This window comes from Oncorhynchus mykiss, unplaced genomic scaffold, assembly GCF_013265735.2.
Source record: "Oncorhynchus mykiss isolate Arlee unplaced genomic scaffold, USDA_OmykA_1.1 un_scaffold_119, whole genome shotgun sequence".
Lineage (NCBI taxonomy): Eukaryota > Metazoa > Chordata > Actinopteri > Salmoniformes > Salmonidae > Oncorhynchus > Oncorhynchus mykiss.
In genome coordinates, this window is record NW_023493660.1 from 1,090,967 (window position 1) to 1,114,278 (window position 23,312).

Sequence of the window (23,312 nt, forward strand, 5' to 3'; positions counted from 1 at the left end):
ACAGGAGGGAGAGATAGAGAGAGAGAGACGGAGAGGACAGAGAGGAGAGGTTAAACAGGAGGGAGAGATAGAGAGAGAGAGAGGGCGAGGACAGAGAGGAGAGGTTAAACAGGAGGGAGAGATAGAGATGGAGAGAGGGCGAGGACAGAGGAGAGGTTAAACAGGAGGGAGAGACAGAGAGGAGAGGTTAAACAGGAGGGAGAGGTAGAGAGAGAGAGGGCGAGGACAGAGGAGAGGTTAAACAGGAGGGAGAGAGAGAGATGGAGAGAGGGCGAGGACAGAGGAGAGGTTAAACAGGAGAGAGAGAGAGAGAGAGAGAGGAGAGGTTAAACAGGAGAGAGGGGACAGAGAGGGAGACGGAGAGAGAGGGAGACGGAGAGAGAGGGAGACGGAGAGAGATATACTTTAAAACATATATGTACACCTTTATTGGCCCAATAGTTAAATAAATAAAGTTGCACTTTGCAGAAATTGCTCCTCCATTTCCTGGTTGCTAAAACTAAGTTTGTCTAATTTCAGTTTGAGACAAAATAAGATACAATTCTCAACACCGCTGTGAAATATCTTTTCCATAACCAAGAATATTGGTTAACACCTTACTGGACACCCAGCGTCATGTTATATATCTCATATATATATACCCTGTACCCCTGTCCTGGTCCCCTGTCCTGGTCCCCTGTACCCCTGTCCTGGTTCCCTGTACCCCTGTCCTGGTCCCCTGTACCCCTGTCCTGGTCCCTTGTCCTGGTCCCCTGTACCCCTGTCCTGGTCCCTTGTCCTGGTCCCCTGTACCCCTGTCCTGGTCCCCTGTACCCCTGTCCTGGTCCCCTGTACCCCTGTCCTGGTCCCCTGTACCCCTGTCCTGGTCCCCTGTCCTGGTCCCCTGTACCCCTGTCCTGGTCCCCTGTACCCCTGTCCTGGTCCCTTGTCCTGGTCCCCTGTACCCCTGTACTGGTCCCCTGTACCCTTGTCCTGGTCCCCTGTACCCTTGTCCTGGTCCCCTGTACCCTTGTCCTGGTCCCCTGTACCCCCGTCCTGGTCCCCTGTACCCCTGTCCTGGTCCCCTGTACCCCTGTCCTGGTCCCCTGTACCCCTGTCCTGGTCCCCTGTACCCCTGTCCTGGTCCACTGTACATAGAACCCCTGACACCCCACACCTCTACAAAGTTCACATTTACAAGCCACCAATACAGAATGAAGGGATGGGTCTCTGATGAACTGGCTGAAATCAGAAGGAAACGGAAAGCAGTGTGGGCTAAAGCAAGACGGTCTAATTCAGCTGATGATCGGATGTCTTTTAACACCGCCTTCTGAATCAGGGTGTGACTATGACCTGAAATCAGAATACTACCTTCTGAATCAGGGTGTGACTATGACCTGAAATCAGAATACTGTCTTCTGAATCAGGGTGTGACTATGACCTGAAATCAGAATACTGTCTTCTGAATCAGGGTGTGACTATGACCTGAAATCAGAATACTGCCTTCTGAATCAGGGTGTGACTATGACCAGAAATCAGAATACTGCCTTCTGAATCAGGGTGTGACTATGACCTGAAATCAGAATACTGCCTTCTGAATCAGGATGTGACTATGACCTGAAATCAGAATACTGCCTTCTGAATCAGGATGTGACTATGACCTGAAATCAGACTGTCTTCTGAATCAGGATGTGACTATGACCAGAACCATACTGCCTTGGTGTTTGACACTGTGGACCAGACCGTCTTGGTGTTTAACACTGTGGACCAGACCGTCTTGGTGTTTGTCACTGTGGACCAGACCGTCTTGGTGTTTGTCACTGTGGACCAGACCGTCTTGGTGTTTGTCACTGTGGACCAGACCGTCTTGGTGTTTGTCACTGTGGACCAGACCGTCTTGGTGTTTGACACTGTGGACCATACCGTCTTGGTGTTTGACACTGGGGACCATACCGTCTTGGTGTTTGACACTGTGGACCAGGCCGTCTTGGTGTTTGTCACTGGGGACCATACCGTCTTGGTGTTTGACACTGGGGACCATACCGTCTTGGTGTTTGACACTGTGGACCAGACCGTCTTGGTGTTTGACACTGTGGACCAGACCGTCTTGGTGTTTGACACTGTGGACCAGACCGTCTGGTCTGGTCAGTTTAACACTGTTCTCTAGTCAGGTGACAGCAGTTTAACACTGTTCTCCAGTCAGTCAGGTGACAGCAGTTTAACACTGTTCTCCAGTCAGGTGACAGCAGTTTAACACTGTTCTCTAGTCAGGTGACAGCAGTTTAACACTGTTCTCTAGTCAGGTGACAGCAGTTTAACTCTGTTCTCCAGTCAGGTGACAGCAGTTTAACACTGTTCTCCAGTCAGGTGACAGCAGTTTAACACTGTTCTCCAGTCAGGTGACAGCAGTTTAACACTGTTCTCTAGTCAGGTGACAGCAGTTTAACACTGTTCTCTAGTCAGGTGACAGCAGTTTAACTCTGTTCTCCAGTCAGGTGACAGCAGTTTAACACTGTTCTCCAGTCAGGTGACAGCAGTTTAACACTGTTCTCCAGTCAGGTGACAGCAGTTTAACACTGTTCTCCAGTCAGGTGACAGCAGTTTAACACTGTTCTCTAGTCAGGTGACAGCAGTTTAACACTGTTCTTTAGTCAGGTGACAGCAGTTTAACACTGTTCTCCAGTCAGGTGCAGTTTAACACTGTTCTCCAGTCAGGTGCAGTTTAACACTGTTCTCTAGTCAGGTGACAGCAGTTTAACACTGTTCTCTAGTCAGGTGACAGCAGTTTAACACTGTTCTCCAGTCAGGTGCAGTTTAACACTGTTCTCCAGTCAGGTGACAGCAGTTTAACACTGTTCTCTAGTCAGGTGCAGTTTAACACTGTTCTCTAGTCAGGTGCAGTTTAACACTGTTCTCCAGTCAGGTGACAGCAGTTTAACACTGTTCTCCAGTCAGGTGACAGCAGTTTAACACTGTTCTCCAGTCAGGTGACAGCAGTTTAACTCTGTTCTCCAGTCAGGTGGCAGCAGTTTAACACTGTTCTCCAGTCAGGTGACAGCAGTTTAACACTGTTCTCTAGTCAGGTGACAGCAGTTTAACACTGTTCTCCAGTCAGGTGGCAGCAGTTTAACACTGTTCTCCAGTCAGGTGACAGCAGTTTAACACTGTTCTCCAGTCAGGTGACAGCAGTTTAACACTGTTCTCCAGTCAGGTGCAGTTTAACACTGTTCTCCAGTCAGGTGCAGTTTAACACTGTTCTCCAGTCAGGTGCAGTTTAACACTGTTCTCTAGTCAGGTGCAGTTTAACACTGTTCTCTAGTCAGGTGCAGTTTAACACTCTTCTCTAGTCAGGTGACAGCAGTTTAACACTGTTCTCCAGTCAGGTGACAGCAGTTTAACACTGTTCTCCAGTCAGGTGACAGCAGTTTAACACTGTTCTCCAGTCAGGTGACAGCAGTTTAACTCTGTTCTCCAGTCAGGTGACAGCAGTTTAACTCTGTTCTCCAGTCAGGTGACAGCAGTTTAACACTGTTCTCTAGTCAGGTGACAGCAGTTTAACACTGTTCTCTAGTCAGGTGACAGCAGTTTAACACTGTTCTCCAGTCAGGTGACAGCAGTTTAACACTGTTCTCCAGTCAGGTGCAGTTTAACACTGTTCTCTAGTCAGGTGACAGCAGTTTAACACTGTTCTTTAGTCAGGTGACAGCAGTTTAACACTGTTCTCTAGTCAGGTGACAGCAGTTTAACACTGTTCTCCAGTCAGGTGCAGTTTAACACTGTTCTCCAGTCAGGTGACAGCAGTTTAACACTGTTCTCCAGTCAGGTGACAGCAGTTTAACACTGTTCTCCAGTCAGGTGACAGCAGTTTAACACTGTTCTCTAGTCAGGTGACAGCAGTTTAACACTGTTCTCTAGTCAGGTGACAGCAGTTTAACACTGTTCTCCAGTCAGGTGCAGTTTAACACTGTTCTCTAGTCAGGTGACAGCAGTTTAACACTGTTCTCCAGTCAGGTGACAGCAGTTTAACACTGTTCTGCAGTCAGGTGACAGCAGTTTAACACTGTTCTCCAGTCAGGTGACAGCAGTTTAACACTGTTCTCCAGTCAGGTGACAGCAGTTTAACACTGTTCTCCAGTCAGGTGACAGCAGTTTAACACTGTTCTCCAGTCAGGTGACAGCAGTTTAACACTGTTCTCTAGTCAGGTGACATCAGTTTAACACTGTTCTCCAGTCAGGTGACAGCAGTTTAACACTGTTCTCCAGTCAGGTGACAGCAGTTTAACACTGTTCTCTAGTCAGGTGACAGCAGTTTAACACTGTTCTCCAGTCAGGTGACAGCAGTTTAACACTGTTCTCCAGTCAGGTGATAGCAGTTTAACACTGTTCTCTAGTCAGGTGACAGCAGTTTAACACTGTTCTCCAGTCAGGTGACAGCAGTTTAACACTGTTCTCCAGTCAGGTGACAGCAGTTTAACACTGTTCTCTAGTCAGGTGACAGCAGTTTAACACTGTTCTCCAGTCAGGTGACAGCAGTTTAACACTGTTCTCCAGTCAGGTGACAGCAGTTTAACACTGTTCTCTAGTCAGGTGACAGCAGTTTAACACTGTTCTCCAGTCAGGTGACAGCAGTTTAACACTGTTCTCCAGTCAGGTGCAGTTTAACACTGTTCTCCAGTCAGGTGCAGTTTAACACTGTTCTCTAGTCAGGTGCAGTTTAACACTGTTCTCTAGTCAGGTGACAGCAGTTTAACACTGTTCTCCAGTCAGGTGACAGCAGTTTAACACTGTTCTCCAGTCAGGTGACAGCAGTTTAACACTGTTCTCCAGTCAGGTGACAGCAGTTTAACACTGTTCTCCAGTCAGGTGACAGCAGTTTAACACTGTTCTCCAGTCAGGTGACAGCAGTTTAACACTGTTCTCCAGTCAGGTGACAGCAGTTTAACACTGTTCTCCAGTCAGGTGACAGCAGTTTAACACTGTTCTCCAGTCAGGTGACATCAGTTTAACACTGTTCTCCAGTCAGGTGACAGCAGTTTAACACTGTTCTCCAGTCAGGTGACAGCAGTTTAACACTGTTCTCCAGTCAGGTGACAGCAGTTTAACACTGTTCTCCAGTCAGGTGACAGCAGTTTAACACTGTTCTCCAGTGACAGCAGTTTGACTTTGGCTTTTGAAAAAGCTCAAACAGCTTTTACCATCCATCAACAGAATCTGAAGCTCGTTCTGAATGCCTGGTATTTACCAATACTAAACCCTCTGATAACCATGTCATTAGTACCGTGGCTAAATGCATGGTATTTACCAATACTAAACACTCTGATAACCATGTCATTAGTACCGTGGCTAAATGCATGGTATTTACCAATACTAAACACTCTGATAACCATGTCATTAGTACCGTGGCTAAATGCATGGTATTTACCAATACTAAACCCTCTGAAAACCATGTCATTAGTACTAAATGCATGGTATTTACCAATACTAAACCCTCTGAAAACCATGTCATTAGTACTAAATGCATGGTATTTACCAATACTAAACCCTCTGAAAACCATGTCATTAGTACTAAATGCATGGTATTTACCAATACTAAACCCTCTGAAAACCATGTCATTAGTACTAAATGCATGGTATTTACCAATACTAAACCCTCTGAAAACCATGTCATTAGTACTAAATGCATGGTATTTACCAATACTAAACCCTCTGAAAACCATGTCATTAGTACCGTGGAAGGACATTGTATAGAGCAGGGCAAAACGTACAGATGTCTGTGAGTTTGGGTGGATGAGAAGTTGAGCTTCACCAGAGAGAACCTTGTCTCTGTATTGAGTTTTATTACCGACACAAAGCCCGTTTCTCCTTCGCTCCCAGAAGAGAGCTCCTTCGTTGTACTTTTCTCTGTTTTGTACCGTGGTGATACTATGTCCACCGCCTTCAGAAAATATTCAAACCCCTCGACTTATCCACATTTTGTTGTGTTACAGGCCTGACTTCAAAATGGATTCTCACCCATCTACACACAATACCCCATCATGTTAAAGTGAAAATATGTTTTTAGGAATTTCTGCAAATGTATTAAAAATGAAATACAGAAATCTCATTTACATAAGTATCCACACCCCCTGAGTCAATACTCGGTAGAATCCCCTTTGGCAGCGATTAGAGCAGAGAGTCTTTCTGGGTAATTCTCGGAGAGCTTTCCAAACCTGATTTATGTAACATTTGCCCATTATTCTTTTCAAAATTCTTCAAGCTCTGTCAAATGAGTTGTTGATCATTGTCAGACATCCATTTTCAGGTCTTGCCGTAGATTTAAGTCAAAACTCTAAGTAGGCAAGTCAGGAATATTCAACGTTGTCTTGGTAAGAAACTCCAGTGTAGATTTGGCCTTGTGTTTTAGATTATTGTCCTGCTGAAAGGCGAATTCATCTCCCACTGTCTGGTGGAAAGCAGACAGCCAGGTTTTTCGCCTGTGCTTAGCTCAATTTCATTTATTTTTTTTATCCTGAAAAACTCCCTAGTCCTTCCCGATGACAAGCATACCCCTAACATGACGCAGCCACCACAACGCATGAAAATATGAAGAGTGTTACGCAGTGATGTGTTGGATTTGCACCAACCGTAACACTTTGTATTCAGGGCAGAAAGTTAATTTCTTTGCAGTATTTCTTTACTGCCTTGTTGCAAGGATGCTTGTTTAGGAATATTTGTATTCTGTACAGGCTTCCTTCTTTTCACTCTGTCATTTAGGTTAGTATTGTGGAGTAACTACAATGTTGTAGATCCATCCTCAGTTTTCTCCTGTCACAGCCATTAAACTCTGTAACTATTTTAAAGTCACCATTAGCCTCATGGTAAAATCCCTGAGCGGTTTCCTTCTTCTCCAGCAACTGAGTTAGTAAGGACGCCTGTATCTTGGTAGTGACTGGGTATATTGATACACCACCCAAATCATTTCACCATGCTCCATGATATACAATGCCTTTTCCCATCTACCAATAGGTGCCCTTCTTCCTGAGGCAATGGAAAACCTCCATGGTCTTTGTGGTCGAATCTGTGTTTAAAATGATGAAGTATTATGGAGTATTTTGACACAAAATCTCAATTGAATCAATTTTAAATTCAGGCTGTAACACAACAAAATGTGGAAAAGTCAAGGGGTGTGAATCATTTCTGAAGCCCCTGTATGTAGAGGACATTAAAAGGGCATTCTGTGATTCAAACAAAAAAGTAGTTCATTTTAAGTCCTAATATGGATGTACCAATGTCAGATTGTCACTTTAAAGGGAAACCCATTGAGATGAGAACAGGAGAGGACAGGGTCACAGCCAACCCACCTGTAGTTTATCTTCGTAGTTGGGCTCTTCTCTGGAGGATCTCAGTTCCTGTGTCAGGTGGAAGGAGTGGAATACATGCTCTGGAGACACAAAGTCATTTATCACCTGGACACAACTGTGAAGGTTCTGCACCTGTCAGAGGGGGAGGGGGAGAGGAGAGAGAAGGGTAGGGGAGAGAAAAGGGGGAGAGAGAAAGAAGGGGGAGAGGAGAGAGAAGGGGGAGAGGAGAGAGAAGGGGGAGAGGAGAGAGAAGGGGGAGAGGAGAGAGAAGGGGAGAGGAGAGAGAGGAGAGAGAAGGGGAGAGGGGGAGAGAGAAGAGAGAGAAGGGGAGGGTAGGGGAGAGAAAAGGGGGAGAGAGAAAGGGAGGGGAGAGGGAGAGAGAAAGGGGGGGAGAGGGGGAGAGAAAGGGGGAGAGGGAGAGAGAAAGGGGGGGAGAGAGGGAGGGGGAGAGAAGTGGAGAGAGGGAGGGGGAGAGAGAAGGGGAGAGAGGGAGGGGGAGAGAGAAGGGGAGAGAGAGGGAGGGGGAGAGAGGATTGAGAACATGTATCACTAGAAGGCAGTGAGTTCCAACAGAACAGAGCAGAGTGGCAGTAGGCTCTCCTCTTATCTGACTAGTTCAATATAACACCTACAAGGCAATCTGGACATCTACTACACTGGTACAGCAGACTACAGAAACAAGATAAGAAGAGGGAGAGAGAGACCGAAAGAGAGGGAAATTGGGTCAGAGAGAGAGAGACATAAAGAGACAGAGGGAGAAGTATAACATGAGGCCAACACAAGGTGGGACAGGTACTAAGGGGATATGTGATCAGGTTTCAGTGGTTGTCAGTCCTGGTCCTGGGGAACCCAAGGGGACAGAGACAGCAGAGTCATGTCTACTGTATCAGTGGTTGTCAGTCCTGGGGAACCCAAGGGGACAGAGACATCAGAGTCATGTCTACTGTATCAGTGGTTCTCAGTTCTGGTCCTGGGGAACCCAAGGAGACAGAGACAGCAGAGTCATGTCTACTGTATCAGTGGTTGTCAGCCTAGGGGAACCCAAGGGGACAGAGACAGCAGAGTCATGTCTACTGTATCAGTGGTTGTCAGTCCTGGGGAACCCAAGGGGACAGAGACAGCAGAGTCATGTCTACTGTATCAGTGGTTCTCAGTCCTGGTCCTGGGGAACACAAGGAGACAGACGGCAGAGTCATGTCTACTGAATCAGTGGTTGTCAGTCCTGGGGAACCCAAGGGGACAGAGACAGCAGAGTCATGTCTACTGTATCAGTGGTTGTCAGTCCTGGGGAACCCAAGGGGACAGAGACAGCAGAGTCATGTCTACTGTATCAGTGGTTCTCAGTCCTGGTCCTGGGGAACCCAAGGAGACAGAGACAGCAGAGTCATGTCTACTGTATCAGTGGTTGTCAGTCCTGGTCCTGGGGAACCCAAGGGGACAGAGACAGCAGAGTCATGTCTACTGTATCAGTGGTTGTCAGTCCTGGGGAACCCAAGGGGACAGAGACAGCAGAGTCCTGTCTACTGTATCAGTGGTTTTCAGTCCTGGGGAATCCAAGGGGACAGAGACAGCAGAGTCATGTCTAGTGTATCAGGGGTTGTCAGTCCTGGTCCTGGGGAACCCAAGGGGACAGAGACAGTAGAGTCATGTCTAGTGTATCAGTGGTTGTCAGTCCTGGGGAACCCAAGGGGACAGAGACAGCAGAGTCATGTCTACTGTATAAGTGGCTGTCAGTCCTGGTCCTGGGGAACCCAAAGGGACAGAGACAGCAGAGTCATGTCAACTGTATCAGTGGTTGTCAGTCCTGGGGAACCCAAAGGGACAGAGACAGCAGAGCCATGTCTACTGTATCAGTGGTTGTCAGTCCTGGGGAACCCAAGGGGACAGAGACAGCAGAGTCATGTCTACTGTATCAGTGGTTGTCAGTCCTGGTCCTGTGGAACCCAAAGGGACAGAGACAGCAGAGTCATGTCTACTGTATCAGTGGTTGTCAGTCCTGGGGAACCCAAGGGGACAGAGACAGCAGCGTCATGTCTACTGTATCAGTGGTTGTCAGTCCTGGGGAACCCAAGGGGACAGAGACAGCAGAGTCATGTCTACTGTATCAGTGGTTGTCAGTCCTGGGGAACCCAAGGGGACAGAGACAGCAGAGTCATGTCTACTGTATCAGTGGTTGTCAGTCCTGGTCCTGGGGAACCCAAGGGGACAGAGACAGCAGAGTCATGTCTACTGTATCAGTGGTTGTCAGTCCTGGGGAACCCAAGGGGACAGAGACAGCAGAGTCCTGTCTACTTTATCAGTGGTTTTCAGTCCTGGGAAATCCAAGGGGACAGAGACAGCAGAGTCATGTCTAGTGTATCAGTGGTTGTCAGTCCTGGGGAACCCAAGGGGACAGAGACAGCAGAGTCATGTCTACTGTATCAGTGGTTGTCAGTCCTGGGGAACCCAAAGGGACAGAGACAGCAGAGTCATGTCTACTGTATCAGTGGTTGTCAGTCCTGGTCCTGGGGAACCCAAGGGGACAGAGACAGCAGAGTCATGTCTACTGTATCAGTGGTTGTCAGTCCTGGTCCTGTGGAACCCAAAGGGACAGAGACAGCAGAGTCATGTCTACTGTATCAGTGGTTGTCAGTCCTGGGGAACCCAAGGGGACAGAGACAGCAGCGTCATGTCTACTGTATCAGTGGTTGTCAGTCCTGGGGAACCCAAGGGGACAGAGACAGCAGAGTCATGTCTACTGTATCAGTGGTTCTCAGTCCTGGGGAACCCAAGGGGACAGAGACAGCAGAGTCATGTCTACTGTATCAGTGGTTGTCAGTCCTGGTCCTGGGGAACCCAAGGGGACAGAGACAGCAGAGTCATGTCTACTGTATCAGTGGTTGTCAGTCCTGGGGAACCCAAGGGGACAGAGACAGCAGAGTCATGTCTACTGTATCAGTGGTTGTCAGTCCTGGTCCTGTGGAACCCAAAGGGACAGAGACAGCAGAGTCATGTCTACTGTATCAGTGGTTGTCAGTCCTGGGGAACCCAAGGGGACAGAGACAGCAGCGTCATGTCTACTGTATCAGTGGTTGTCAGTCCTGGGGAACCCAAGGGGACAGAGACAGCAGAGTCATGTCTACTGTATCAGTGGTTGTCAGTCCTGGGGAACCCAAGGGGACAGAGACAGCAGAGTCATGTCTACTGTATCAGTGGTTGTCAGTCCAGGTCCTGTGGAACCCAAAGGGACAGAGACAGCAGTCATGTCTAGTGTATCAGTGGTTGTCAGTCCTGGTCCTGGGGAACCCAAGGGGACAGAGACAGCAGAGTCATGTCTACTGTATCAGTGGTTGTCAGTCCTGGGGAACCCAAGGGGACAGAGACAGCAGAGTCATGTCTACTGTATCAGTGGTTGTCAGTCCAGGTCCTGTGGAACCCAAAGGGACAGAGACAGCAGAGTCATGTCTAGTGTATCAGTGGTTGTCCGTCCTGGTCCTGGGGAACCCAAGGGGACAGAGACAGCAGAGTCATGTCTACTGTATCAGTGGTTGTCAGTCCTGGGGAACCCAAGGGGACAGAGACAGCAGAGTCATGTCTACTGTATCAGTGGTTGTCAGTCCTGGGGAACCCAAGGGGACAGAAACAACAGAGTCATGTCTACTGTATCAGTGGTTGTCAGTCCTGGGGAACCCAAGGGGACAGAGACAGCAGAGTCATGTCTACTGTATCAGTGGTTGTCAGTCCTGGTCCTGGGGAACCCAAGGGGACAGAGACAGCAGAGTCATGTCTACTGTATCAGTGGTTGTCAGTCCTGGGGAACCCAAAGGGACAGAGACAGCAGAGTCATGTCTACTGTATCAGTGGTTGTCAGTCCTGGGGAACCCAAAGGGACAGAGACAGCAGAGTCAACCATGGGTTTGTCATGTGTTGTCATGTTGTGTTGTTGCTACCATGTTGTTGTCATGTTGTGTTGTTGCCATGTGTTGTCATGTTGTTGTCATGTTGTGTTGTTGCCATGTTGTGTTGTTGCCATGTTGTGTTGTGGCCATGTTGTGTTGTGGCCATGTTGTGTTGTGGCCATGTTGTGTTGTGGCCATGTTGTGTTGTTGCCATGTGTTGCTACCATGTTGTTGTCATGTTGTGTTGTTGTCATGTTGTGTTGTTGCCATGTTATGTTTTGGCCATGTTGTGTTGTTGCCATGTGTTGCTACCATGTTGTTGCCATGCTGTGTTGTTGTCATGTTGTGTTGTTGCTATGTTGTTGTCATGTTGTGTTGCTGCCATGTTGTGTTGCTACCATGTTGTTGCCATGTGTTGTTGCCATGTTGTTGTCATGTTGTGTTGTTGCTATGTGTTGTTGTCATGTTGTGTTGTGTTGTGGCCATGTTGTTGTCATGTTGTGTTGTTGTCATGTTGTTGCCATGTTGTGTTGTTGCTATGTTGTTGTCATGTTGTGTTGCTGCCATGTTGTGTTGCTACCATGTTGTTGCTATGTGTTGTTGCCATGTTGTTGTTGCCATGTTGTTGTCATGTTGTGTTGTTGCTATGTGTTGTTGTCATGTTGTGTTGTTGCCATGTTGTCATGTTGTGTTGTGTTGTTGCCATGTTGTTGTCATGTTGTGTTGTTGTCATGTGTTGTTGTCATGTTGTGTTGTTGCCATGTTGTTGTCTTAGGTCTTTATGTAGTGTAGTGTTGTCTCTCTCGTCGTTCTTAACTGACTCCTCTGGTTATCTTGTGTTGTTGCTATGTGTTGTTGTCATGTTGTGTTGTTGCCATGTTGTTGTCATGTTGTGTTGTTGTCATGTTGTGTTGTTGCCATGTTGTTGTCATGTTGTGTTGTTGTCATTTTGTGTTGTTGTCTTGGGTCTTTATGTAGTGTAGTGTTGTCTCTCTCGTCGTTCTTAACTGACTCCCCTGGTTATCTTGTGTTGTTGCTGTGTTGTTGTCATGTTGTGTTGTTGCCATGTTGTTGTCATGTTGTGTTGTTGTCATGTTGTGTTGTTGCCATGTTGTTGTCATGTTGTGTTGTTGCCATGTTGTTGTCATGTTGTGTTGTTGCCATGTTGTGTTGTTGCCATGTTGTTGTTGTGTTGTTGTCATGTGTTGTTGACATGTTGTTGTCATGTTGTGTTGTTGCCATGTTGTTGTCATGTTGTGTTGTTGCCATGTTGTTGTCTTAGGTCTTTATGTAGTGTTGTTGTCATGTTGTGTTGTTGTCATGTTGTTGTCTTAGGTCTTTATGTAGTGTTGTTGTTGTGTTGTTGTCATGTTGTTGTCTTAGGTCTTTAGGTAGTGTTGTTGTCATGTTGTGTTGTTGTCATGTTGTTGTCTTAGGTCTTTATGTAGTGTTGTTGTGTTGTTGCCATGTTGTTGTCTTAGGTCTTTATGTAGTGTTGTTGTCATGTTGTTGTCTTAGGTCTTTATGTAGTGGTGTTGTCATGTTGTTGTCTTAGGTCTTTATGTAGTGTTGTTGTCATGTTGTTGTCTTAGGTCTTTATGTAGTGGTGTTGTCATGTTGTGTTGTTGCCATGTTGTTGTCTTAGGTCTTTATGTAGTGTTGTTGTCTTAGGTCTTCATGTAGTGTTGTTGTCTTAGGTCTTTATGTAGTGTTGTTGTGTTGTTGCCATGTTGTTGTCTTAGGTCTTTATGTAGTGTTGTTGTCATGTTGTTGTCTTAGGTCTTTATGTAGTGGTGTTGTCATGTTGTTGTCTTAGGTCTTTATGTAGTGGTGTTGTCATGTTGTTGTCTTAGGTCTTTATGTAGTGTTGTTGTCATGTTGTTGTCTTAGGTCTTTATGTAGTGTTGTTGTCATGTTGTTGTCTTAGGTCTTTATGTAGTGGTGTTGTCATGTTGTTGTCTTAGGTCTTTATGTAGTGTTGTTGTCTTAGGTCTTTATGTAGTGTTGTTGTGTTGTTGCCATGTTGTTGTCTTAGGTCTTTATGTAGTGTTGTTGTCATGTTGTTGTCTTAGGTCTTTATGTAGTGGTGTTGTCATGTTGTTGTCTTAGGTCTTTATGTAGTGTTGTTGTCATGTTGTTGTCTTAGGTCTTTATGTAGTGGTGTTGTCATGTTGTGTTGTTGTCTTAGGTCTTTATGTAGTGGTGTTGTCATGTTGTGTTGTTGTCATGTTGTTGTCTTAGGTCTTTATGTAGTGTTGTTGTCATGTTGTTGTCTTAGGTCTTTAGGTAGTGTTGTTGTCTTAGGTCTTTATGTAGTGTTGTTGTCATGTTGTGTTGTTGCCATATTGTTGTCTTAGGTCTTTATGTAGTGTTGTTGTCTTAGGTCTTTATGTAGTGTTGTTGTCTTAGGTCTTTAGGTAGTGTTGTTGTCTTAGGTCTTTATGTAGTGTTGTTGTCTTAGGTCTTTATGTAGTGTTGTTGTCTTAGGTCTTTATGTAGTGTTGTCGTCTTAGGTCTTTATGTAGTGTTGTCGTCTTAGGTCTTTATGTAGTGTTGTTGTCTTAGGTCTTTAGGTAGTGTTGTTGTCTTAGGTCTTTATGTAGTGTTGTTGTCTTAGGTCTTTATGTAGTGTTGTTGTCTTAGGTCTTTATGTAGTGTTGTTGTCTTAGGTCTTTATGTAGTGTTGTTGTCTTAGGTCTTTATGTAGTGTTGTTGTCTTAGGTCTTTATGTTGTGTTGTTGTCATGTTGTTGTCGTGTTGTTGTCTTAGGTCTTTATGTAGTGTTGTTGTCTTAGGTCTTTAGGTAGTGTTGTTGTCATGTTGTTGTCTTAGGTCTTTATGTAGTGTTGTTGTCTTAGGTCTTTATGTAGTGTTGTTGTCATGTTGTTGTCTTAGGTCTTTATGTAGTGTTGTTGTCTTAGGTCTTTATGTAGTGTTGTTGTCTTAGGTCTTTATGTAGTGTTGTTGTCTTAGGTCTTTATGTAGTGTTGTTGTCTTAGGTCTTTATGTAGTGTTGTTGTCTTAGGTCTTTATGTAGTGTTGTTGTCTTAGGTCTTTATGTAGTGTTGTTGTCTTAGGTCTTTATGTAGTGTTGTTGTCTTAGGTCTTTATGTAGTGTTGTTGTCTTAGGTCTTTATGTAGTGTTGTTGTCTTAGGTCTTTATGTAGTGTTGTTGTCTTAGGTCTTTATGTAGTGTTGTTGTCTTAGGTCTTTATGTAGTGTTGTTGTCTTAGGTCTTTATGTAGTGTTGTTGTCTTAGGTCTTTATGTAGTGTTGTTGTCTTAGGTCTTTATGTAGTGTTGTTGTCTTAGGTCTTTATGTAGTGTTGTTGTCTTAGGTCTTTATGTAGTGTTGTTGTCTTAGGTCTTTATGTAGTGTTGTTGTCTTAGGTCTTTATGTAGTGTTGTTGTCTTAGGTCTTTATGTAGTGTTGTTGTCTTAGGTCTTTATGTAGTGTTGTTGTCTTAGGTCTTTATGTAGTGTTGTTGTCTTAGGTCTTTATGTAGTGTTGTTGTCTTAGGTCTTTATGTAGTGTTGTTGTCTTAGGTCTTTATGTAGTGTTGTTGTCTTAGGTCTTTATGTAGTGTTGTTGTCTTAGGTCTTTATGTAGTGTTGTTGTCTTAGGTCTTTATGTTGTGTTGTTGTCATGTTGTTGTCGTGTTGTGTTGTTGTCATGTTGTTGTCGTGTTGTGTCTCTCGTCGTTCTTATATAAGTGTTTAATAAAAACGTACAAACTAAATCTACCAGAGGTACCTGGTGCAGCGCCCCGGCCGGGATGAGGACAGAGTCCCCCAGGAACTGAACCACGGTCAAGCCCTGCACATCATGCTCCTCCCACAGACGCTGACGCATCTTCCTGCTCAGGTACCAGCCCGGCTCTCTGATTGGGTCGTGCTCTGCTGAAATCTCCGCCCCCTGCTCCTTAGCAACCTGCTGACAACACATGAAGAACACACAGCTAAGATTATACACAGAAACTACACAGGAGAGGTTAGACTGATGAGCTAATTCAGACGGACGGACGGACAGACCACAGACGGGCGGACAGACGGACGGACGGACAGACCACAGACGGACAGACAGACCACAGACGGACAGACAGACGGACGGACAGACAGACCACAGACAGACGGACAGACCACAGACAGACGGACAGACCACAGACGGACGGACAGACAGACGGACGGACGGACAGACGGACGGACAGACGGACAGACCACGGACGGACGGACGGACGGACAGACAGACGGGCGGACAGACGGACCACAGACAGACGGACCACAGACAGACAGACCACAGACAGACAGACCACAGACAGACAGACCACAGACAGACAGACCACAGACAGACAGACCACAGACAGACAGACCACAGACAGACAGACCACAGACAGACAGACCACAGACAGACGGACAGACTACAGTGGAGAGAGGAGGAGGGGAGGAGAGAGGAGGAGGGGAGGAGAGAGACGTGATGCTGGGCTGCTGTGTCTCATAGTAAAACTGGTCCTGTCTTGATTCTGACCTGGTCCTGTCCTGAATCTGACCTGATCCTGTCCTGAATCTGACTTGGTGCTGTCCTGAATCTGAGCTGGTCCTGTCCTGAATCTGACCTGGTCCTATCCTGAATCTGACCTGTCCTGTCCTGTCCTGAATCTGACCTGGTCCTTTCCTAATCTGACTTGGTGCTGTCCTGAATCTGACCTGGTGCTGTCCTGAATCTAACCTGGTGCTGTCCTGAATCTAACCTGGTGCTGTCCTGAATCTGACCTGGTCCTATCCTGAATCTGACCTGGTCCTGTCTTGATTCTGACCTGGTCCTGAATCTGACCTGGTCCTATCCTGAATCTGACCTGGTCCTATCCTGAATCTGACCTGGTCCTGTCCTGAATCTGACCTGGTCCTATCCTGAATCTGACCTGGTCCTGTCCTGAATCTGACCTGGATGATCAAGGATGATCAATGGAAACAGGATGCACCTGAACTTAATTTCAAGTCTCATAGCAAAGGGTCTGAATGTTATGTAGATGGGGTATTTCTGTTAGACTTGCTTTGTCATTGAGGGGTGATGTGTGTGGACTGATGAGGAAAATGATTCATTTGGTCTGTTTTGTAGTGGGATGTGGGGAACGTCAAGGGGTCTGAATACTTTCTGAATGCTCTGTATTTATGTTTGTTCATTTTCCCTTTTGTACTTTAACTATTTGCACATCGTTACAACACTGTATATATACATAATATGACATTTGAAATGTCTTTATTCTTTTGGAACTTCTGTGAGTGTAATGTTTACTGTTCATTTCACTTTTGTTGATTATCTATTTTACTTGCTTTGGCAATGTTATCATATGTTTCCCATGACAATAAAGCCACTTGAATATATATGTGAGTGTGACAGACAGCCAGAGAGCCAGCCAGACAGAGAGCCAGACTGAGAGACAGCCAGAGGGCCAGCCAGACAGCCAGCCAGAGAGACAGAGAGCCAGCCAGAGAGCCAGGCAGCCAACCAGAGAGACAGAGAGCCAGCCAGAGGGCCAGACAGAGAGCCAGCCAGAGAGACAGAGAGCCAGCCAGAGAGCCAGGCAGCCAACCAGAGAGACAGAGAGCCAGCCAGAGGGCCAGACAGCCAGACAGCCAGCCAGAGAGACAGCGAGCCAGCCAGAGGGCCAGACAGAGAGACAGAGAGCCAGCCAGAGGGCCAGACAGAGAGACAGAGAGCCAGCCAGAGGGCCAGACAGACAGAGAGCCAGCCAGAGGGCCAGACAGACAGAGAACATATTAAAGTGAGAATAACCTTGTGCAGAAAGTCTTTAATTTTCTCCACATCTTTGCTAATGTAGATGTGCCACAAGGCTCCAGGCGTCTCGCTGGAATCCTTTAATCTCTTCTTCACGCTGTCGTCCAAGTCTTCCTCCTCCAGTCTCTTCAACACTCCTGCAACACAAACACAGTGGGAGTTCAAACACCACACATCTCAGAGTCTGCTGTATATTGACAACACAGAGAGGCGGGGCTCGCTGACACAAGCATCAACATCCCTTAAAAATGAATAGTGATGAGAGAGAGACTGAGCACAGAGGGTGTCTGTCTAATGAATAGTGCTGAGGAGAGAGAGAGAATGTGTCTGTAATGAATAGTGATGAGGAGAGAGAGAGAGAGAGAGACAGCACAGAGGGTGTCTGTCTAATGAATAGTGATGAGGAGAGAGAGAGAGAGAGAGAGAGAGAGACAGAGCGCAGAGGGTGTCTGTCTAATGAATAGTGATGAGGAGAGAGAGAGAGAGAGAATGTGTCTGTAATGAATAGTGATGAGAGAGAGACTGAGCACAGAGGGTGTCTGTCTGTAATGAATAGTGATGAGGAGAGAGAGAGAGAGGGTCCCAGGTACAGGACAGGACCAGAAAGAGAGAGTCCCAGGACAAGAGAGAGAGTCCCAGGTACAGGACAGGACCAGAGAGAGAGAGTCCCAGGACAGGACCAGAGAGAGAGAGTCCCAGGACAGGACAAGAAAGAGAGAGTCCCAGGTACAGGACAAGACCAGAGAGAGAGAGTCCCAGGTACAGGACAGGACCAGAGAGAGAGAGTCCCAGGGACAGGACAGGACCAGAGAGAGAGAGTCCCAGGACAGGACCAGAGAGAAGAGAGTCCCAGGACAGGACAAGAGAGAGAGTCCCAGGTACAGGACAGGACCAGAGAGAGAGAGTCCCAGGTACAGGACAGGACCAGAGAGAGAGAGTCCCAGGACAGGACCAGAGAGAAGAGAGCCCCAGGACAGGACAAGAGAGAGAGTCCCAGGTACAGGACCAGAGAGAGAGAGTCCCAGGTACAGGACAGGACCAGAGAGAGAGAGTCCCAGGACAGGACTAGAGAGAGAGAGTCCCAGGACAGGACCAGAGAGAGAGAGTCCCAGGACAAGAGAGAGAGAGTCCCAGGACAGGACAAGAGAGAGAGAGAGTCCCAGGTACAGGACAAGACCAGAGAGAGAGAGAGAGTCCAAGGACTCCAAACACTTCAGAGTGGATCAGGACTTCAGTAACCCCTGTCTCACCACTTCAGACTTCAGTAACCCCTGTCTCACCACTTCAGACTGGACTTTACAGAGCACAGCCCCGTGTTGGTTATCTATTGACTATACAGAGCACAGCCCAGTGTTGGTTATCTATTGACTATACAGAGCACAGCCCAGTGTTGATTATCTATTGACTACATAGAGCACAGCCCAGGGTTGGTTATCTATTGACTATACAGAGCACAGCCCAGTGTTGGTTATCTATTGACTATATAGAGCACAGCCCAGTGTTGGTTATCTATTGACTATACAGAGCACAGCCCAGTGTTGGTTATCTATTGACTATATAGAGCACAGCCCAGTGTTGGTTATCTATTGACTATATAGAGCACAGCCCAGTGTTGGTTATCTATTGACTATATAGAGCACAGCCCAGTGTTGGTTATCTATTGACTATACAGAGCACAGCCCAGTGTTGTTTATCTATTGACTATACAGAGCACAGCCCAGTGTTGGTTATCTATTGACTATACAGAGCACAGCCCAGTGTTGGTTATCTATTGACTATATAGAGCACAGCCCAGTGTTGGTTATCTATTGACTATATAGAGCACAGCCCAGTGTTGGTTATCTATTGACTATACAGAGCACAGCCCAGTGTTGTTTATCTATTGACTATACAGAGCACAGCCCAGTGTTGGTTATCTATTGACTATATAGAGCACAGCCCAGTGTTGTTTATCTATTGACTATATAGAGCACAGCCCAGTGTTGGTTATCTATTGACTATACAGAGCACAGCCCAGTGTTGGTTATCTATTGACTACATAGAGCACAGCCCAGGGTTGGTTATCTATTGACTATACAGAGCACAGCCCAGTGTTGGTTATCTATTGACTATATAGAGCACAGCCCAGTGTTGGTTATCTATTGACTATACAGAGCACAGCCCAGTGTTGGTTATCTATTGACTATATAGAGCACAGCCCAGTGTTGGTTATCTATTGACTATATAGAGCACAGCCCAGTGTTGGTTATCTATTGACTATATAGAGCACAGCCCAGTGTTGGTTATCTATTGACTATACAGAGCACAGCCCAGTGTTGTTTATCTATTGACTATACAGAGCACAGCCCAGTGTTGGTTATCTATTGACTATACAGAGCACAGCCCAGTGTTGGTTATCTATTGACTATATAGAGCACAGCCCAGTGTTGGTTATCTATTGACTATATAGAGCACAGCCCAGTGTTGGTTATCTATTGACTATACAGAGCACAGCCCAGTGTTGTTTATCTATTGACTATACAGAGCACAGCCCAGTGTTGGTTATCTATTGACTATATAGAGCACAGCCCAGTGTTGTTTATCTATTGACTATATAGAGCACAGCCCAGTGTTGGTTATCTATTGACTATATAGAGCACAGCCCAGTGTTGGTTATCTATTGACTATATAGAGCACAGCCCAGGGTTGGTTATCTATTGACTATATAGAGCACAGCCCAGGGTTCAGTGTTGATTATCTATTGACTATATAAAGCACAGCCCAGTGTTGGTTATCTATTGACTATACAGAGCACAGCCCAGTGTTGGTTATCTATTGACTATATAGAGCACAGCCCAGTGTTGGTTATCTATTGACTATATAGAGCACAGCCCAGTGTTGGTTATCTATTGACTATATAGAGCACAGCCCAGTGTTGGTTATCTATTGACTATATAGAGCACAGCCCAGTGTTGGTTATCTATTGACTATATAGAGCACAGCCCAGTGTTGATTATCTATTGACTATATAGAGCACAGCCCAGGGTTGGTTATCTATTGACTATATAGAGCACAGCCCAGTGTTGGTTATCTATTGACTATATAGAGCACAGCCCAGTGTTGGTTATCTATTGACTATATAGAGCACAGCCCAGTGTTGATTATCTATTGACTATATAGAGCACAGCCCAGTGTTGGTTATCTATTGACTATATAGAGCACAGCCCAGTGTTGGTTATCTATTGACTATATAGAGCACAGCCCAGGGTTGGTTATCTATTGACTATATAGAGCACAGCCCAGGGTTGGTTATCTATTGACTATATAGAGCACAGCCCAGTGTTGGTTATCTATTGACTATATAAAGCACAGCCCAGGGTTGGTTATCTATTGACTATATAGAGCACAGCCCAGTGTTGGTTATCTATTGACTATATAGAGCACAGCCCAGGGTTGGTTATCTATTGACTATATAGAGCACAGCCCAGTGTTGGTTATCTATTGACTATATAAAGCACAGCCCAGGGTTGGTTATCTATTGACTATATAGAGCACAGCCCAGGGTTGGTTCGTTTCTTACCCGTCTTGGACAGGACTCCGTTCCCCTTGGCCACTCCTACGTACACCAGGACAGAGACGATGTCAGAGACCTCCCTGTGAAGGTTGGCTGTCCCAAAGTCCTGCTCCTGAGACGCTGCCACTCCTACAGGGAGAGAGGAGGAAGCTTCAGCATGCTGTTGATGTGTATTCAAGGCTTCCGGAGATAATCTGACCTCTATCAGTAGACATTGAACTCAGAATAAACTATGTCTTGCTTTCATTTTAATTCCAGCATTCATGTTCCATTTCTGCTTTGTTAGGTTTCAATGAAACACATATTGATGGTGTAGCATTGACAGTGACCTGAGACCTGAGTCCGGTTCACTGACAGTGACCTGAGACCTGAGGCCGGTTCACTGACAGTGACCTGAGACCTGAGGCCGGTTCACTGACAGTGACCTGAGACCTGAGGCCGGTTCACTGACAGTGACCTGAGACCTGAGGCCGGTTCACTGACAGTGACCTGAGGCCGGTTCATTGACAATGACCTGAGACCTGAGGCCGGTTCACTGACAGTGACCTGAGACCTGAGGCCGGTTCATTGACAGTGACCTGAGACCTGAGGTCCGTTCATTGACAGTGACCTGAGACCTGAGGCCCGTTCATTGACATTGACAGTGACCTGAGGCCTGTTCATTGACAGTGACCTGAGGCCCATTCATTGACAGTGACCTGAGACCTGAGGCCCGTTCATTGACAGTGACCTGAGGCCCGTTCATTGACAGTGACCTGAGGCCGGTTCACTGACAGTGACCTGAGACCTGAGGCCCTTTCATTGACAGTGAGTGACCTGAGACCTGAGGCCCGTTCATTGATAGTGAGTGACCTGAGGCCCGTTCATTGACAGTGAGTGACCTGAGGCCCGTTCATTGACAGTGACAGTGACCTGAGGCCCGTTCATTGACAGTGACAGTGACCTGAGGCCCGTTCATTGACAGTGACAGTGACCTGAGGCCCGTTCATTGACAGTGACCTGAGGCCTGAGGCCCGTTCATTGACAGTGACCTGAGGCCTGAGGCCGGTTCATTGACAATGACCTGAGACCTGAGGCCGGTTCACTGACAGTGACCTGAGACCTGAGGCCGGTTCATTGACAGTGACCTGAGACCTGAGGTCCGTTCATTGACAGTGACCTGAGACCTGAGGCCCGTTCATTGACATTGACAGTGACCTGAGGCCTGTTCATTGACAGTGACAGTGACCTGAGGCCCATTCATTGACAGTGACCTGAGACCTGAGGCCCGTTCATTGACAGTGACCTGAGGCCCGTTCATTGACAGTGACCTGAGGCCGGTTCACTGACAGTGACCTGAGACCTGAGGCCCTTTCATTGACAGTGAGTGACCTGAGACCTGAGGCCCGTTCATTGATAGTGAGTGACCTGAGGCCCGTTCATTGACAGTGAGTGACCTGAGGCCCGTTCATTGACAGTGACAGTGACCTGAGGCCCGTTCATTGACAGTGACAGTGACCTGAGGCCCGTTCATTGACAGTGACAGTGACCTGAGGCCCGTTCATTGACAGTGACCTGAGGCCTGAGGCCCGTTCATTGACAGTGACCTGAGGCCTGAGGCCCGTTCATTGACAGTGACCTGAGGCCCGTTCATTGACAGTGACCTGAGACCTGAGGCCCGTTCATTGACAGTGACCTGAGGAATGTTCATTGACAGTGACCTGAGGCCTGTTCATTGACAGTGACCTGAGGAATGTTCATTGACAGTGACCTGAGGCCTGGTCGATGTTAAATGAACGCTCGTACCATAAGCACAGCAGAGGCGTGGTCCGAGGTCTGGGCGTACGAAGAAGCTGGGCAGATGAGAGGCCAGGTTGAGGTTCCCTTCAGGGTCACAATACTCAGGCAGGGGCAGATTCCTCATCAGGTCATCATACCTAGACAAGACCAGACCAGACCAGACCAGACCAGACAGACGACACAAAGAGAGAAAACAGCGAGAGAGAGCGTTATACAGCTGGATCTACTTGACCTACAAGACAGTGTTACATAGCTGGATCTACTAGACAGTGTTACATAGCTGGACCTACTGGATCTACTAGACAGTGTTACATAGCTGGACCTACTGGATCTACTAGACAGTGTTACATAGCTGGACCTACTGGATCTACTAACTAGACAGTGTTATATAGCTGGACCTACTGGATCTACTAGACAGTGTTATATAGCTGGACCTACTGGATCTACTAGACAGTGTTATATAGCTGGATCTACTAGACAGTGTTATATAGCTGGATCTACTAGACAGTGTTATATAGCTGGATCTACTAGACAGTGTTATATAGCTGGATCTACTAGACAGTGTTATATAGCTGGATCTACTAGACAGTGTTATATAGCTGGATCTACTAGACAGTGTTATATAGCTGGATCTACTAGACAGTGTTATATAGCTGGATCTACTAGACAGTGTTATATAGCTGGATCTACTAGACAGTGTTATATAGCTGGATTTACTAGACAGGGTTATATAGCTGGATCTACTGGATCTACTAGACAGTGTTATATAGCTGGATCTACTAGACAGTGTTATATAGCTGGATCTACTAGACAGTGTTATATAGCTGGATCTACTAGACAGTGTTATATAGCTGGATCTACTAGACAGTGTGATATAGCTGGATCTACTAGACAGTGTGATATAGCTGGATCTACTAGACAGTGTGATATAGCTGGATCTACTAGACAGGGTTATATAGCTGGATCTACTGGATCTACTAGACAGTG

The 23,312-nt window shown here is 46.5% G+C and overlaps 1 protein-coding gene across 11 annotated transcripts in view; it reads right to left on the bottom strand.

Moving 5' to 3' along the window:
• Positions 1-23,312, bottom strand: part of LOC110517734 (probable JmjC domain-containing histone demethylation protein 2C) — a 225,697-nt gene that overhangs the window by 1,409 nt on the left and 200,976 nt on the right. For 8 of the 11 annotated variants that reach the window (XM_036972063.1, XM_036972064.1, XM_036972068.1 and 5 more), the window contains 5 exons: positions 22,332-22,462; positions 20,553-20,675; positions 16,991-17,130; positions 14,942-15,130; positions 7,320-7,451 (listed from right to left, as the gene is read on the bottom strand). In XM_036972063.1, the coding sequence (XP_036827958.1) occupies positions 7,320-7,451; positions 14,942-15,130; positions 16,991-17,130; positions 20,553-20,675; positions 22,332-22,462 (715 nt within the window). The remainder of the gene's footprint in view (positions 1-7,319; positions 7,452-14,941; positions 15,131-16,990; positions 17,131-20,552; positions 20,676-22,331; positions 22,463-23,312) is intronic. The other 3 variants (XM_036972060.1, XM_036972061.1, XM_036972062.1) reach the window with 3 other exon arrangements.